Source organism: Nelumbo nucifera, chromosome 1 (assembly GCF_055504915.1).
Source record: "Nelumbo nucifera cultivar China Antique chromosome 1, China Antique-T2T, whole genome shotgun sequence".
Lineage (NCBI taxonomy): Eukaryota > Viridiplantae > Streptophyta > Magnoliopsida > Proteales > Nelumbonaceae > Nelumbo > Nelumbo nucifera.
The window spans coordinates 144589342-144606828 of NC_142649.1; the positions used below are offsets into that span (position 1 = coordinate 144589342).

At 39.7% G+C, this 17487-nt stretch overlaps 1 protein-coding gene across 1 annotated transcript; it reads right to left on the reverse strand.

Moving 5' to 3' along the window:
• Positions 1 to 5297: 5297 nt before the first annotated feature.
• LOC104610914 (protein DETOXIFICATION 40) lies at positions 5298 to 17250 on the reverse strand. Its single transcript, XM_010277770.3, has 7 exons — positions 16663 to 17250; positions 15932 to 16563; positions 15759 to 15815; positions 15315 to 15553; positions 14304 to 14422; positions 6260 to 6346; positions 5298 to 5584 (listed from the first exon to the last, which is right to left on the reverse strand). Exons 1-7 carry the CDS (start codon positions 16999 to 17001, stop codon positions 5519 to 5521), a joined length of 1539 nt encoding a protein of 512 aa, XP_010276072.1. The 5' UTR covers positions 17002 to 17250; the 3' UTR covers positions 5298 to 5518.
• Between the last annotated feature and the right edge of the window lie 237 nt (positions 17251 to 17487).

Consider the following 17487-nt stretch of genomic DNA (forward strand, 5'->3'; position numbering starts at 1 on the left):
AGCTCAGCTCGAATCTCGGTTGAAACTGAGTCGAACCGAGCTTTTCATGAGCCAAGCTTGATTAGCTCGTGAAGAGATCGGCTCGTGGCCGCCCCTACTTATAGGAATTCCTTCACCATAAACCCTCCGAGGCTAGAATACCTGTATTTGGTATGGAGCAGCTGTTTTCCATAATCTTGACCATTTTTTTCTTTCATATGTTGAGCATGTTGAAGTCCTATAGAAGGATTTGTATGCTAATCATCTATTAACTCATAGACTTGTAAGTTAATTGTGTTGTTCTTCAATGCCCTCTCTCCCTTTTGGGTGCTAAATAGGCTTTGATTAGGATAATAAATGTCTTCTAAACTCGTAATACCCAAGCCACCCTCATTCTTGGGCCTTTGAAATATTGTTCCATGTAATGGGGTGATAAGGGTGAAGGGTCCTTCTTCTCTGCTCCCTCCCACCAGAATTTTCTGGTCCATTGTTCCATTTTACTATCAGTGGCTTTTTGGCAAAATGTTGTGGATCGAACATTTGATATATCGGTATAACTTGACCCACTGACTTAATTAAAAGTTGTTTAGTTACGAGCTCTTGATAATATTTGAAATTGCCATGCTTCCAACCTTTTCTTGACTTTGTTAAAAAGCTCTTTGATCAATAATTTTGTTCCCCAAATACTTGCCATCCAAGATAGGATTTTCATGTTTATCATTTGCCTCAATATCCTTTGATGTCTTCTATGTACATTCCTGCTAAAATGAACACTTGATTTTTTATAATTAATCCTTTGTCTAAAGTCCAAACCACTTTTCGAAAACTTCTAATTTATACTTCTTTGACCTTTTTTAAATTGGTTTAAGGCCATGCTTGGGAGTGCTTATTTAGGCCATTAAGCACTTATTAGTATTTGGGAAATAAGTCCGATATAAGTGCTTATTTTAAAAATAAGGACTTATTTTTTAAGCCCAAATTTTCAGCTTTTTTTAAGTGCTTATACAATAAGTACTTATTCAATTTTTTTCTTCCAAAATTATCCCTAGTTGAATTTTAAAATACCACTTATAATATCCCTAGTTGAATTTTATAAAAGTACTTTTGTGAAAGCATTTTTATGAAAGCACTTTTATAAAAGTACTTTTATGAAAGCACTTTTATAAAAGTACTTTTATGAAAACACTTATAAAAGCATTTTTACAAAAACACTTTTAAGAAAGTGCTTTTAAAATCACTTTTACGAAAGTAATTTTATGAATGAACTTTATAAAAGTACTTTTGTGAAAGTACTACAAAAGTGCTTTCGTAAGGGTACTTTCTTAAAAGTGCTCTCGTAAAATACTTTTATAAAAGTGCTTTCATAAAAGTACTTTCATAAAAATAATTTAATAAAAGTGTTTTCAAAGGGTATATTTTGAAAATTTGAAAGAAAATGAAGGACAAAATAGTCACAAATACTTATTTAAGTGCTTATTAGAGAAAAAGACTACCAAACACTCAATATAAAATAAGTGCTTATTTTAAGAAATAAGCACTTGAAAAAGTTGGGTGCCGAATGCAAATAAGTGCTTATTTGAATAAGAACTTGTTTTTATGCACTTATTTTTAACTTAAGCACTCCTAAACATGGCCGAACTCTACTTTAGAAAAGATTATATAGTCATTAGCAAATAATAAATGACTCTCTACCGGAGCTCTCCTTGCTATATTGACCCCTCGAATGTTCTTTCTTAATTCCTCTTTCTTAAGCAACTTTGATAGGACTTGCATTCCCAAAATAAATAATTATGGTGAAAGTGGATCAAGGTTTTAAAAGGCTAAAGGCGGAGGCGAGGCAGTTGGGTGCTAAAGAGGCGAGGCATAAGCCTCGAGGTGGTTTGAGGTGTAAGCCTCAAATTAAAAACTTAAAAATTATGAAAAAATAAATAATTGAAAGTTTATACAATTGTTTGTGACTTAATGTATGGTTCAACAATTGATGATTGTTCAAATCAAGTTGAACATGCCAAAATTTGTATAAAAAATAACCCAAGGATAAATCAACAAAAAAGGAAACATTCAAATGAGAATAACAAATTTATAGTCAAATTAATAAAATAACAATATCACGTTCATTGTATGCAACATGTATCATCACAACACTTATCATGTTCATTGAAATATCAAATTAATATTGATCCAGATTCAATATATTTCTGGAATGCATTTCAGCTCAGGAAATATTGAAATGCATTTTAATATTGAATCTGGATTCATACAGGAAAAGGAGGCGGCGGAAGAGGACCTGTACACACTATGCAGTACGCACGATTCAAGGAGGAGGACCTGTACTTTGTATGCACAATTTGATTTGTCTTCCTCCCTCCAATATTCTTGATCTTGAATATTGAGTTCAGTCTATGAGCACTAAGAAGTCTTCTTGAAATCTTGAGTTCGATCGGTTGTACAAAAAAGGGGGAACAACAGTTTTGGTCGATGGAAACCCACATTTTTTGGGGTTTCACTTTTTCTTTTATTTTTTTCAAAAACTACCCATCATGAAATCAAGTTTTCCCCATCCAAAACCCTTTTAACTTGAGGCGAAAGGCCTATGTAAATTGAGGCGAAAGGCCAAAGGCCTATGCCTCACTAAAGCTGAGGCTTATGCCCCTTGATCTAAGACTGAGGCTACCAAGGCCAGGCGAAATTTGGCTGCCTCACCTTGAGGCGTGCGCCTCTCGCCTCACCTCAGCCGCCTTTTAAAACCATGAAGTGGGTTGCCTTGTCTTGAACTTCTCTTGGGCTTGAAGATATTAAATTGTTCTCCATTTAGTTTTATTGAGAAAGAAACTGAAGTAATACATTAGGTTATTAACTGAATCCATTTATTAAGAAAGCCCATTTTTCTTAAGACCTTGAAGGGAACCACCATCCTATTCTATCAAAAGGTTTTAACATGTCGATCTTTAAAATTGTACATCTTTTTTTCATTTTTTGTCTCCTCATATAGTGTGTTGTTTCCTTTGCAAGAACAATGTTATCTTCAATTTATCTTCCTTGTACAAAGAACCTTATCTCTTTGCTAAAACATTGGCTATCACTTATATACCATGTTGCACAAGCTAATGGTTTAAGTTTTTTAAAATCCCGTGTCCAGAGATGGCATAGTCACCCATTCCTTAATTCTCCGTCCAATATCTATTAGCACATGACATCATATGTGGTTTAAGTTTTTTAAAAATCTCAATTTTATCCATCATTATCTCTTTGCTTAGTTTTCTTAAAAAATCCTCATAAAGAAAAAAGTAACCTTGAACAGATTCATACTTGTTTTTAGATTTTCTTTTATCTTTTTATTTGGTTGACTTTTGTGTTAATTCAATCGTGGACACAATGTGGTATGTATGGTTAAAATAAAAAAAAAATCATAAAATTGCAATATCTTTCTACAAAATAAAAAAAAAAATAGATAAAAAGGATTTATTGATGAAAGTTTCAAGTTAATATTTAACAAAATAAGTTCATAAAAATACTCATTTACCCTTTTGTGAGGAAATTAAGATCACCAATTCTTAATTACCATCGAAGAAACCCACTTTCTAGTTAATAAAAAAAAGTGCAAGAATCAGAAACAAAAAAAGAAAAATGTCAAAAAAGGTATCTTAAGCAACCTTTTCATAATTCATCGATGCAATCATTGTCTGTTACACTATGGGTGTAGATGCAAGAGTTCTTGCTCCACCATGGCAGTCAAGTTTTACTATTTCAAAGGTTGAAGACAATGGGTTTTTTCACTTTAAATTAATTATAAACTATTAGCCAATCAAATCCCAAATTTAATTTGGGGTATAGTCTTTTTCCTTTTTCTGTCAAAGGTAACCATTTATAAATGTGAGAGGGGAGGTCTAAGTCCAGTTTGAAAAATGAAGGGATATTTCAGTATTTATGTAAAATATGAGGAGAGGTTTAGTATTTTACCCTAAAAAATTGCTCTTATAAAAACTGAATTTACTAATTAGGGTGAAAGTGAAAAGGGCAATTAATTAACTAGGCTCTCACTAATTTATACTAATCCCAAACTAATAAAAAACAATTCTCCCTCTCCTATTTCCTCACTTTTTAACATAGAAAAAGAAGAAATTAAATATGAGCATTGACCAGATCACCCCGGAAAATGGTAATTGCGGAAGTTGGCCAAGCCATATAGAAAAGTATATTGGGCTTGGGCCTTCGGGTCCAGCTCCAGCAGGGGTAAGGGTAAGGCACTAATCCGCCCCCGTTTGCGGAGCTGAAGTGGCAACCTGAAATTGACGCAATGTTTTCTCAATTACTCCTTTTTTACGGTGCATGGCACATATCTGCGACCACCGTAGCAACAGCAATCTCTTGCGACCCCATAATGAAGTAAGGGAGACGGTCGCAGCAGATGTAGTCTCAAGTTCCATTAATTTGTCTCAAGTAAGGGAAACGACCCCATAATGTAGTCTCAGCTGTAACTTCTTTGTTCCGAGCATGACATGATTTTTATTACATAAATTGAATAATTGCAGAAGATGTAAGATTGAATGGATAAAATAGAAAAAAACAGGGGCAGAGTGGTGTTGGGAGAAGAAGAAGGAGAAGAGAGAGAGAGAGATGGGTCTCCTCTCTTTCTTCGTTGTTGATGATCAAACCAGAGAGAGAAAGGAAGGGATGAGAAGTTTCCATTCCAATCACAGCCATCATTGTAGCTAGTAAACAATCCTCTTTCTCTCTCTCAATAGCCCACCGACTAAGCCCACCACATTCAAATTGGTGGCACATCAATTAAATCCACCATTTAAGTTTTATTAGGGGTGAAGACTTATTTTTCATAATACCCATTATACCCCTCTATGCAGATATACATAATTTGACCAAATCAGGTTAAATCTGGTGTTCTCTTTTTTTTTCTTTCTGTTATATTTTCAGCTGTCATTCCAACACTCAATGTTCTTTTCTCTTGCCGTGCTTTCTATTTTTTTCTTTTTCCATTTACTAGCTCAATAGTTTGATCATGCTTTCAAGATCAAAACTGTAATTATCTATCATAAGCTCCTAAATTATTGGCAACATCGCCTTAGGGAAAACCTTCTAACAAAACACAGGTTTATCTTCATCGCTATTTCTCTTTTGTTTTATAACTTTTATTTTAATGTGTTTTTAAAGAGAACCTTTAAACAGAACATCTTTTAGTGTTCAACTATTAACCGTGTGGTGGTATTTCATGCTTCTAATGTATAAATTTTTTAATCCGCATGATAATTGACGTGTATCACTCTGATAGGTCAGCGCAGGAAAATGTGTAGGAAGACATGTGCAGGATATACGGACTCCTTTTTATCACTCTTCATTACAAAAGTTCCAATTAATTCACATACATTAACAAAGGATTCGACCCTATATGAGAGAAAGAGAGAGAGGCTTTCAACTTAATATCGAGAATATCGATGGCATTATCTCGCGGTGGGTAGAAGAATATCAAATCAAATGCTGCCATTATACGACGTAAAATTGATCCATCATCATCATCAATGGTTTAATCCTTCAAAAGTGGCTCTGGTTTGTCTTCCCATTTATTAAGTCGCTTTGTGGCTTCCTCCACCTGAAATATCAATTTCCAAAAAGCTGGCAATATATATATATATATATATAAAGAGAGAAAGAGAGAGATAAAGAAGTTTGTGATGGTTTGTAAACTGTAAAATATATCGACCCATCTTCTCCTTCTGGGAGTAGGCCTAGCCTCTTCCTTTCCTCCATTTAGTAAACCGTCTTCCGACAATCCGACGGTGGGTAGTGGATCGGTCCACGTCGCTCAATTCTTAAATTTTTTGATGTGATAACAGCCAACAGGAGTAACGTGGCGGTATTTTCCACCGGCCCAAGAGCAAGAGTGAACATGAACTTGCTTTTGGAAGACATATTAACAGTTGGTCGTCTCGTCTCTGCGACTAGAGGTTATGCCACCAAACTTTCTTGTGGAGAATTAGTTAGTTAGTCAATACGAAAAGCGACTCTTGTCTTGTCAGAACTCAGGAACTAAGAAGAAAACGAAAAACAATTATGCAGCTAAATGAAGGGTGGCATTTTTACAGGTCCTGTCCGGCATATATCTCTAGACTCCAGTGCAGAGGAAAAGAACCACTGTTGATTCTGACGAAATTCACAAAACGAAGATGTTTGTGTTTTTGTCTCATAGAAATTGGAAGTGCCCAAATCAGTTCCCCAGGTGGTTAGTGATAACTGATAAGTAAGAATTAATGGGTAGTAGGAATACCTCTTTGTTCCAGTTTGTCCGATACGTAACCCAGAGCAAAATCAGAGTTTGCATCATAGTGCCGCCGATCATCCCAGACCATATGCCCTGCACAACGCCATTTATAATGATCATGTAATTAAGACAGAATCCTTCCTTTCAATTTCAAATGCTTTATTTTATTTTATTTATTTTTTGTATTCGTCGGAATGCAAGTTACGTGGAGAAATGCTGCCCGTCTATGCAAGTAAGTTATGGGCCGGGTACGTATGGGCTACCTCCATTAAATTGTATCTTTATAATTGAATTGATGGATATTACACAGAAAGGTCCCTGGGCATTTAAATTTGACTACGGCCCGTATGCCTTTGATCTCGACATGTGATACTGTGTGCAATCCGGAGAATATCAAACTACTTGGGCAACTTTACCCGATGTAGATATTTTAGATGTTTAAGTCAATGAATTAGAGTTTTTCTACGAGCTAAAAAGCAAGAGAGAGTTAGAGAGCTTGAATACTAAATTGCACTTACCTTATAAGGCTAGAGGTGACTCGCTTATATAGCGAGCTGTCATGAACCTCACGAAATGCATATGGGATTTCCAGCCTATCTGGTTCGAAGGTGGTTTCACACCTGGAGGTGGACTCTGTGTAAGCAGATAGTGTTTACCCAATTCCGTTTGAAACGGGCGGGGTGATAACCAGCTCTTGTATCATGATATCGTGATCTCGAGGAATTTGGAGGCGATACACCGCTTAAGGGGGAGGTCACTCAACGCGTTAGGCAAATCACTAACCGAAGCCAGGGCAGTTCGGTGAAAGCAGGTTGCCTTTTACATCGACCTGAAGTCTTGCCTAGCTGTTCACAACTTGGTCTACTAGGGTGGTGTCGAGGTCGTTGAGGCAATTGGGAAGTATCTGAAGTGCTTTTGGGTCTGCTTATGTGGTGCCGAGGTGTCACCCTATTGTTCTACGATGCCACATGTCATGATATCATTGGAGGACCAAATTATCCCTCATCAATTTTCCCTCACTCCCAAGTCCAGCGTGATCTGTCTGGTGAGGGAGTAGTCTTAACCCGAGATGATTTGGTTTGTTCTCCATCCTTGTTTGTAGTCCGACCAATGGTTCGGGATCGAGTTGGTTCGGTCAGTCTGACCTAAGCACAAGGTAGCGTACTAGGGACACACGGATGTCATGCAACCATTAGGCCACGCAGACGTAAAAAATGCACTAAACTGATTTCACCTCAAAATACAAACTGTTGCACCCTTGCGAACCATTGGATCCAATTGATCTCAACCGTCCATAGTTCGGTTCATCCATCTATAAATAGGACCCTCGGGGGTCCATTTCTATCATCCCTGTCTTTGGAGTTCTTGGTGAGATCGCGGAGCTCGGCATTGTCAAAGTGATCGATATTGTTGACGAGGTCAGTTTATTCATCCTAGGTGAGTCATCTTCCTTAGTCTTGTTTCATTCATAATGTTTGGTAGTGAGTCAAAGGAAGAGGGTGGTCCGTCTTGTCAGGCCAAGGAAGGGACCTCAGCTCAAGACCAGTGAGGTTCTCATAAGAGGGTCTCGTTTTCCCGTAGGGCTAAAGCACTGGACTAGTTTAGTCCCATCAAGCTCTCTACCGATAACGTTTACGAGCGTGTAGACCGGTATAGGATTCCAAATCAGTTCGGATATTCTCTTCCCCTTGAGGGATACCCATGGGAGCACGAGGACGACGAGGTCGCTGTCTTTGAGGAGGCCCTAAAAGTGGGTCTTCGGTTCCCTCTTCATCTGCTTATTCCTGAGGTATTGAATTATTATAACATTAGCTTAAGTCAGCTTCATCCCAACTCCATTAGGACCTGGTTGGTGCTATCAGACTTCTTCTACCAGGTCGAGGTTAGTCCACAACTCATCCTCGTTAGCCTCCTCATCGTATGTCTCAGACCACAAGGTCAACACCTAGATCTCGGTTGGGATGACAACCACCATCCCGTACGTTAGGTTGAAAGGAGTCTCCTTGGTCGTCGTCTTAATGGTAGCTCGATAAGCCCAAAGGACACTGGGCAGTTTGTCCACCCACAAACCCTTAACTCGGGAGAGATGATCTTTGAGTCAATGAAGTATTGCCCTGTTCATAGCTTTGGCTTGACCATTTTCCTGAGGGTGAGCTACCGAGGTGAAGTTCTATTGAATTCCCATCTCGCCACACCAATACTAGAACTTGATGCCTTCGAATTACTTCCCGTTGTTTGATATCAACACCTTGGGGAGTCTAAATCTATAGATAATGTTCCTCCAGAAAAATTTATGCACGTTCAGAGCTATGATGGATAATAGCAGCTCGACCTCCACCTACTTCGTAAAGTAGTCAACAACAATGACCAAGAACATCCTCTGTCTAGTGAAAAGTGGAAAGGGACCAATGATATCTATCCCCCATTGTGTGTAAATGGCCACGGGCTGATAAGGTACCTCAAGTTGGCAGCGGGTTAGTGTGGTATGTTGGCTTATTGTTGGCACTTGTCGCACTTTAAAACAAATTTCAGTGTGTTTGCCTTCATCATGGGCTAGTAATAGCCTTGTCGTAGCGCCTTTCCCCCAGGTGTCCTCCACAGAGACCTCCGTGGATCTCACATAACACCTAGGGGTGTCCATGAAAAATCGAAAAACCAAACCGAAAAATGCAGTTAACCGAACCAATCAGTTAAATATTTTTGAAAAACCGAAGGACTGGTTCGATTTTCTGTTAACCTACAAAACAACCGGTATATATATTTATATGTATATTTTATATATATTTTTAATATATCACATATATTATATATATTATATATAAATATATATATATATATAAATATACATATATTATATATTTTTATAATATTTATAATATAATTTATTATTTATAATATAATATTATACATATATTTATATAATATATATTATAAATATAAAAAACCGAAAAATCGAAGAACTAAACTGGTCAAAAACCGAAACCGACAGACCAATTAACCAGTGGTATTGGTTCGGTTTACAAAAGCTGCCCATGGTTCGGTTAACCGAATCGTGGACACCCTTAATAGCACCTAGCTTGCTTCACTTGGGTGCAAGCAGTGCAGGTAAGGGATTATGAATGACTTGCGATACAATTGCTCGCTTATGATTACATAGTGAGCTGACTGCCGCTCCACCCTTCGAGATGCATTACACTATGTAGGTAGGTTTTCGAGGCATAGATAGTCAACGAGTGGATCCATCCAGCTCGGCTTTGTCGCCAAAACAAGAGCGACCTCTACTCTTACCCTTTCTATGCTAGGTCGTGGAAGGTCTTCAATGTAGGTCGTTCTCCTCGTAGTGTTCATCGCATTAGCCAACTTCGAAAGCGCATCGGTTTTGGTGTTCTTGGACCTCGGTACTTGCTGGATGAACCAAGAGTGGAAGTAGGGTAGGAACTCCCTAACTTTGGCCTAGTAGGCTGACATGGTGGGCTCCCGGGCCTCATACTGTCCATTCACTTGGTTCACCACTAGCTGTGAGTCGCTGCATACCACGAGGTGTTTCACACCGACCTCCTTCGCCAACGATAGCCTGTCTATCAATGCCTAGTACTCTTGGCTTCATTGTTCGACGTTCGGAATGTGAACCAGAGAGCATACTCCAGCTTCACCTTGCTAGGCCCGTAAAGTATCAGCCCAGCTCTGCTTCCACGTTAGTTGGACGACCTATCCACATAGAGGATCCAGGGCTCCTCGTCCCAAGTCGGGCCAGGTGCCACATTGGTTGGATGTGCCCTCGCCGACTTCAGGAATCAGCGTGTTGAACGTGCACTTGACGACGAAGTCAGCCAGGACCCGTGCCTTAATCGCTGGGCACAACTCAAACCAGATGTCGTACTCATTGAGCTTGATTGCCCATTTTGTCAACCTTCCCGAGACTTCGGGCTTCTAAAGAACTTGCCTCAGAGATTGATCAGGACTACTATTGTGTGGGCTTGGAAGTAAGGGCACAATTCGCAGGCCTCTAACACTAGCGAGAAGGCCAGATTCTTGATATTTGGGTACCTCATATCGGTAGCACGCAAGACTTTACTTACGTAGTAGAAAAGTCATTACACCTTGTTTAACTCGCGAATTAGGACCTCGAGCTGACTACCTCGTCACTCGCTGAGAGCTAGAGTTTTATCTCAATTCTAGGTTCTGGCTTGGTCAACAAAGGTGGCAGACTGAGATACCTCTTGAGCTCGTCAAACACGAGTTGACACTCTTTAGTCCACTCAAAGTCTTGGTTCTTCTTGATAGCTTTATAGAACGGAAGGCATCACCCAGCCAACTTAGACATAAACCGATTCAGTGCAGCTATCCGACTTGTCAGCCTTTAAACTTACTTAATTGACCTATGGGGTCTCATATCTAGGATATCCTGGATTTTATCCAGATTGGCTTCAATGCCACGTTGGTTCACTATGTACCTGAGGAACTTGCTCGACGTGACCTCGAAGACACACATGTTCAAGTTGAGTTTCATGTTGTATTTTCTTAGAATGTCAAAAACACAATTAAGATCAGAAATCAAAGAATTTGAAAATTGGGTTTTCACTAACATATCATCAACATAAGCTTCAATTTTATTTCCAATTAAATTAGAAAAAACTTTGTTTATAAGGCGTTGGTAGGTCGCTCCAACATTTTTTAAACCAAAGGGCATAACTTTATAACAATACAAGTCCATCTCAGTTACAAAAGCAGTATTTTCTTCATCGACCAGATCCATTTGGATTTGTAGCCGGAGCATGTATTCATGAAACTCAATAGCTCGACACACATGTGTCACTTGTCATTGGCTTTCTTCACGAGCACTGGGTTGGCAATCCAACTCAGGTATTGGACATCTCTAACAAAGTTTGTTGCAAAGAGCTTCCTAACCTCCTCATCTACTATCCTCCACCGCTCCTGGGTGAGGTTCCTCTTCCTTTGTCTGACTAGTCTGACTAAAGGGTCAACATTTAGCCTATGAGTTATGACGGAGGGGTCTATGCTGGGCATTTCTGTTGGTGTTCAAGCAAAAATATCTATATCTTTAATTAAAAAACTTACCAGGTCAATGTACAATGGTTCCGTGAGGCGGTATCCGATCTACACCATCTTCTCAGGGCCGGTATCTAAGACCGACACCAGGACGATGTCTTCCATGGGGCAAGCTCTCTCATTGTCATTCTCCTGTGGTGGCTCAAAGTCAATGTTAATGGCCTGATTTCCTTTCCCCTTTAGTGCGGCCACGTAGCAATTGCGAGACTCAAGCTAATCACCTTACACCACTCCTACATACTCCATAATTTGTTGAAAACTTCATGGATAAGTAGTAGGTCAACATTACTGCTTGAAGGGTGTGCAAAATAGGTTGGCCTAGAATGACATTGTAGGGCAAGGGGGTCACGACCACTAGGAAGTCGTGATTGAAATGCACTGAGTTTGGTGTCGAGCCCATCATTACTAGCACTCACACCCGGCCTAGGGGTCGGACTACTCCGCTAAAGCCAACCAAGGGGACGTCGGTTGGTTGTAAGTCCCTCCTCTCGAGCTCCATCCACTCGAATTCCTCCAATAAAATGATATCGGCCGAGCTTCTGGAGTCAACTAGAATTTGCTTTACCTCGAAGTCGTTTATGATCAACTTGACTATGAGGGCGTCATCGTGCAGATACTGGATTCTGCGAGCGTCATCCTTGGTGAAGTAAATCACTTTCTCCTACGAGGGCGCTTCGGCGGGTTCTTGTCCTCATGCTCGAGCTCCCGAGCTGAGTTTTTTCCCGTCGAGGTACTACATCCTGCTACTATGGACCCTCCCGTGATCATGTTAATAACACCATGGATGGGCCGCTCTACTAGTGGTGGGTCTGGGGAAACTAGTCTCCATTCTGGTCCCTACTCGACTGTGGCACTTTTCTTTGTTGGTCGGCAGGTCGGCTTCGGTCCTCCCACTTGATGAACTACTTCAAATAACCTCAATGGATCAGCTCCTCAATCAAGTCCTTGAGGTTATGGTAGTTCTCAGTGTCGTGGCCGATGTCCCAATGAAAGTGGCAGTATTTGTTCAGGTTCCTGTTGGAGGGGTCTCTTCTCATCTGAGGTGGCCATCTAACGTACTTGGCCATCTTAGTCTGCATCAGAATTTTCCCCTTCTTCGCGTTCAATGCGGTGTAATTACGGTTCTGGACGGGGGAGTACGAGAACGCTAACTCGAAGACCTACTGCTTTTATACAGAGACCTGCTTCTTCTCTACGGCGACCTACTACGACGGTTGTGGGGGGGACCTACTACGCCTTGGTGGCTTGCTCTTTCAACGTTGTTTGCTACTCCTCGTCTCATCTTCTGACCTCTTCCATTTACCACTCAGCTCCAACCGAGATCCAAGCGCTTCTTACAACACAACCATCCCTTGTTCTTGCTTCAACACCTACATCGTCCCTATGGTGTGTCTTCTAACACTTGAAGATGCTGAAGATCACATGTGGTTTGCTACCCACCGTTGTTGTACAATTAATTACACAATCAAAACAAATAAACAGAAGAAAAGGGGATTTTTGCCTTGTTTCTTTACTGGCCGGAAGAAACCTCTCTCGATCTATTTGTACAGAAGAAGTATTAAGAATTCCTTTGATTTAATCGAAAAAACAGGAAAGTTTGTGAGATTTTTGACTGAATTGGTTGGTCGAGATTGACTGAGTCCACAACTTCTAAGATTGATTGAAGCCCAATGTTGAAGGTAGCCTTCATACTTTAATTCATTTGCATGATTGCTATAGCCTACGGTTTATTCATAACAAAGCATTGCATGCATTTTTTCTCCTTTACTAGTTGAATTGTCTTTTCTCTCTGCCCTGTTTTTTTTCCTTGCATTGATTTCCCAATTTCACTATGCTTGTTAATTTTATAGCGAAAGATTTGAATGCACCGGCTGACATATACTGCTCAGGTGACATCGAGACAAAGGCAATTCTAGTTAAGAGAGCATCAGGTTCTTCCAAACATGGATTTTTTACTGGTCGTAATTGATTGAAATGATTTGGTACCAGTTGTGGGGCTAGAAAAAACATTGGATGAGATGGAATAGTAGAGAACTCAGCCCATTTTTTTTGTTCATTTACATGACTTTCTTTCTTTTTCCTAACAAAGGTGGAAAGCGGGAAAATAAAAGGAAAAAAGAAAAAAAAAAAACTTTTTGTTCTCTTTAAAGAAACGAAGAATAAGGTTGAAAGAAAGAGGGCCGGGAAAGGAAGGTTTTTGTCGCCCGATTAGGGCAAATATGGTACTTTACAAAATCATTAAATGACGCTAGGGTATTTGTATCTATTGATATTTTCTGTCTTGTTCATTGGTGAAAAGGAGGTTTTTGTTAAAGTGAAACTATAATGAGGTGAGGTTTTTATGATTGTCAAAAACTTTGAAGGAGATTTTTGTATTTTACCAAAAAACAAAGAAAAGGACTCTTGCGTTTTTATGCTGGTTTGATTGATTTGTATGATGGGTATGGTCTTGATGTTGAGAAGGAAAAGGAGACGCTTGGCAAATCGGAAGGATGGTGTGTGGTGTATATGATGGACGTTAAAGATGTGACGCTTGACCAGCAAACTGAAGCTTTGGTTGAGCTGCTTTCAAGTGAACTGCTTTGGAGAAGCTACTAATTTGGTTTTACTGGATTTTTCATCAAACGTCCGAGTAACTGAGTAAGGAGGCCCGACTCTCAAAGCCAAAAGCTGACACAGCAAAGCCCTATACCTTTTGAAAATGGCTGAAACTTTCTCAGTTCTTTAGAAATAGGCTACATCCCTATCACATATGTCTGCACAACACAGACCTCCTTCCATTAGAAATCCAAGTTTTCATCTCCGAAAGCACCTTGTCATTACAAATTTCTATTTATCTTTATAAGTTTTCATGTATCTTTTAATAGGGATGTCCTAAGAAAGTCCTACCGATCTGTTTCAAAATGTATGGCAGATGTTTGAGTAATTTTCCCAATAGAGAGAGAGATAATTAACTTCTGTATTTTATTTCATTACGTACCTTAGCACCAAGATCGAACTTAAAACCAAGCAGGGCCCCCAGTGGAATTCCAAGAATGTAGTAACATCCAACGTTAACATACGCTACAAAAGCTTGCCATCCACATCCAACCGCCACACCTTCCAGGCAACAAAATAGCTTTTTCTTCAGTAGGTTAGACCGTTAGAGAAAGAAAAGGTACAAAGAATTCAACCGCTAAGAAGGAATCAGGGTGCTGTCCCTTTCCCAATCTGATAGATTGTCTTTGCAGTGCAATTTCATTTGTACTAATACAAATGCATGAGAATGTAAATGAGAAAATTATAAATTTAGGTTCGTTTTTGTTTCGGATTTTATTTTATTTTGCTAGCTAACTGCTGATTCTATTTTTCTCTGTCTTTTATTGTAAATAAAAAATAAATAAAACCCATAACAAAATGAAACCAAAATTTAGACGTTAACTCATTTGTGGTCGGTCCCATACTTTTGCATCAGTGCAAATAAAATTGCATAGCAAACAAACAAGGCCAAAGTGGCCAAGTTCGAATTAGGGTAAATTTCTGAAACCTATCCTGAAGTTTCTTACCACTGCTGGAATATTTTCTGAAGTCTAGTGATTGTAATCACTTCCCCTAAATTTTCTAATATAGTTGTAAGTAGTCCCTCTGTATTAGAATCTTCTAAAAAAGACATAAAATCTCTAAAATATTCATGAAATTATTATTGAAGCTAGTTTTTACAAGGATTTATAAAAAAAAAGTATTTGAAGTTGCAATTTTACCTTTGAGTGATTGATATCTAAAGAAAAAATTTGAAAAAAAAAATCAATTTAAGAGATCGAAAATGGGGTAGTGATTCATCATATGAAAGTTGCAACAATGTCAGAGTTAAGGGAGGTGATTGGAATAACCAAACTTCAGGAAAGGTATTTAGCAACAACCAGAAACTTCAAGGAGGTTTTAGCAAACCCTTAAAATTGTCTACATAAAATTTTAATCCAGGAATCATTTAAGGCTAGAAATTAAGCAGCACCTGAAAGGACGGGTTGGACTCCATTGAGGATGAGAGTGATGCTCAGCAGCGGACACAAGTCTGAAACCGCGTTGGCCACCGCTTCGCCGCTGGTAAAGGCGTAGCTGATGACATGGCGTAGCTCCAGCACGGTTATGGCCGCGATCACAGCTATTATGAAGGACGATGAAGTAACGATCACCACGGAGAATGCCGCCGACTTTGGATTTCCGGCACCCAGCTCGTTGCTCACGCGAACACTGTTACATATATCATTTTGATTAATTATTACGATTATTATTGAAAGCAAAACAGATCCAAAGCTTAAATAACCATCGATGATGTACTTCAATCTGTATGTTATTTTTCACCATCTGTGCACTAATATTTGATAAGCTTTACTTATTTAATCCCCATCTTCTTCTTAGGTGATAGAACTAATTAACTTGGACTGTCTATATATACCTTGCAGCTGCGTTGAAGCCAACTGAAACCATGAACACCCAACCTGATATCGTCATGCTGAACAGGGCAAAGAGTAGTTTCACATGTTAATGAATAACAATTTATCACATGGCAGTAGCCAAGTGCTCTCATCACCAGATCTAATTGCCATAGCAAAACCATCATTTTCTTACCAAACAGAGAGAGAATCAAGCGCCAATTCGGGGTTCTTGAGCAACCCAGCAATCAGAACCAGTATCTGGAAATACCAAGTTTCCAAGCACAGCATCACCGCTGAAGCTACCGATAGTTTCAAGAAATCGAACAAACCAGAGAACGCCTGCATGCTAAAACCAGTCCATGTGTACTTACACTTCTCGCTCACCACGATGTAGAGGAACTGAGCCGCCACGATGATCCACCACGACAGACTCAAAACCAGCGAGGCTCCTAACAAGCCCAGACCCACCTTAAACACAACGATCCAGCTTAGGAAGAGATGCACGACAAGGGTAGCCGTTGATATGTAGGCGCTGGGAGTCACAATGCTCTGCGCCTGCAGGAATTTCTGTATTGGGAAGTTGGCAGCGTAGCCGAATATCTGTGGGATAAGGCCGTAGACGAACAACGCTGCCGCCGATGCGATCTCCGATGATTCACCGAGCGCAATCAGGATGGGCTTGGAGAAGATATATATCACCATGAGTAGAATCCCAGTTGCCATAAGGATTACAGTTGATCTTTGGAGATAGATGCCTAGCATTCCGTACTTGCCAGCACCGTATGCTTGGCCGCACAGTGTCTCAACTGCGCTCCCCATGCCCAGCTGAAAATAATTTCAGAACTCTATATATATATCAGACAGAGAATAAGCAAGTAGAAGTAGTCGGTACTAGCTAGAACTTGTGTGTTTGAGTTTATGTACCATGAGACCATAGGCGAAAACTTGAATACCGGTGTTGCCCAGAGAGGCAGCAGCGAGCTCCAGGTTGCCGAGGTGGCCAGAGAAGATCTGGGTGGACATGGACATGGAATAGTTGATCATGTATACGACCACGGCGGGGGCAGCGAGGAGAAAGAGGCGCTTTAGTTCGATCCAAGTGGCCATCCGATAGCGCTTCAACGTCGGTATATGGGGATCCGTTAGTATCTTTTCCAGTTGGTCGCTCCATCTGTACTCCCCGGCCGACGACTGCCGTGATACGGACGGTGATTTTAATTGTAAGATAGGTTGCTGGAGTTCTTCATGAGAGCACTCCTCCATTTCTTTTTTTCTTTTCTGGTTGTTGTGGTCGTGGTGGTAAGGATGGCGATATATTTGTATAATAAGGATGGTGACTGGGGAAGAAAATTGAAGAGTGTAGAGAGAGTAGTAGGAGTAGCTTACTGAAAGTCTGAAATGGGATTTTAATTTACAGGAGAAGAAACGGATGGAGACGAGATGTGTGTGGCCCTTGTTTCAGCTACTAGAATCAGTCCGGACTTCCTACCAACTTCCTTCTACTCCCCTCTCTACTAACCCAATAAAATGATTGCAGCTGTTTTTAGTGGAGTCCGACTTTTGTGTTACAACTACCCAAGAGCTTAATCCCTCCGTTAATACTCTTTTTAAAATATATCAATTCTTCAAACATTAATTAAACCTTTCTTAAAAATTAGATATTTCATTTAAGCCCAAATTCTTCTTCCCCATTCTCTTTCTTCTTCTTCTTCTTCTCTTCTCAGAAATCTTTTGTTCTGTGCTTGATAG

Bases quoted from the DNA above. Each gene is read 5' to 3' on its own strand.
- LOC104610914 (XM_010277770.3), bottom strand. From the start codon at position 17,001: ATGGAGGAGTGCTCTCATGAAGAACTCCAGCAACCTATCTTACAATTA. The intron at 16,564-16,662 runs GTACATAAACTC...AATTATTTTCAG, and splicing joins TTTTCGCCTATGGTCTCATG to CTGGGCATGGGGAGCGCAGT. The intron at 15,816-15,931 runs GTAAGAAAATGA...TGCCCTGTTCAG, and splicing joins CTTGATTCTCTCTCTGTTTG to CATGACGATATCAGGTTGGG.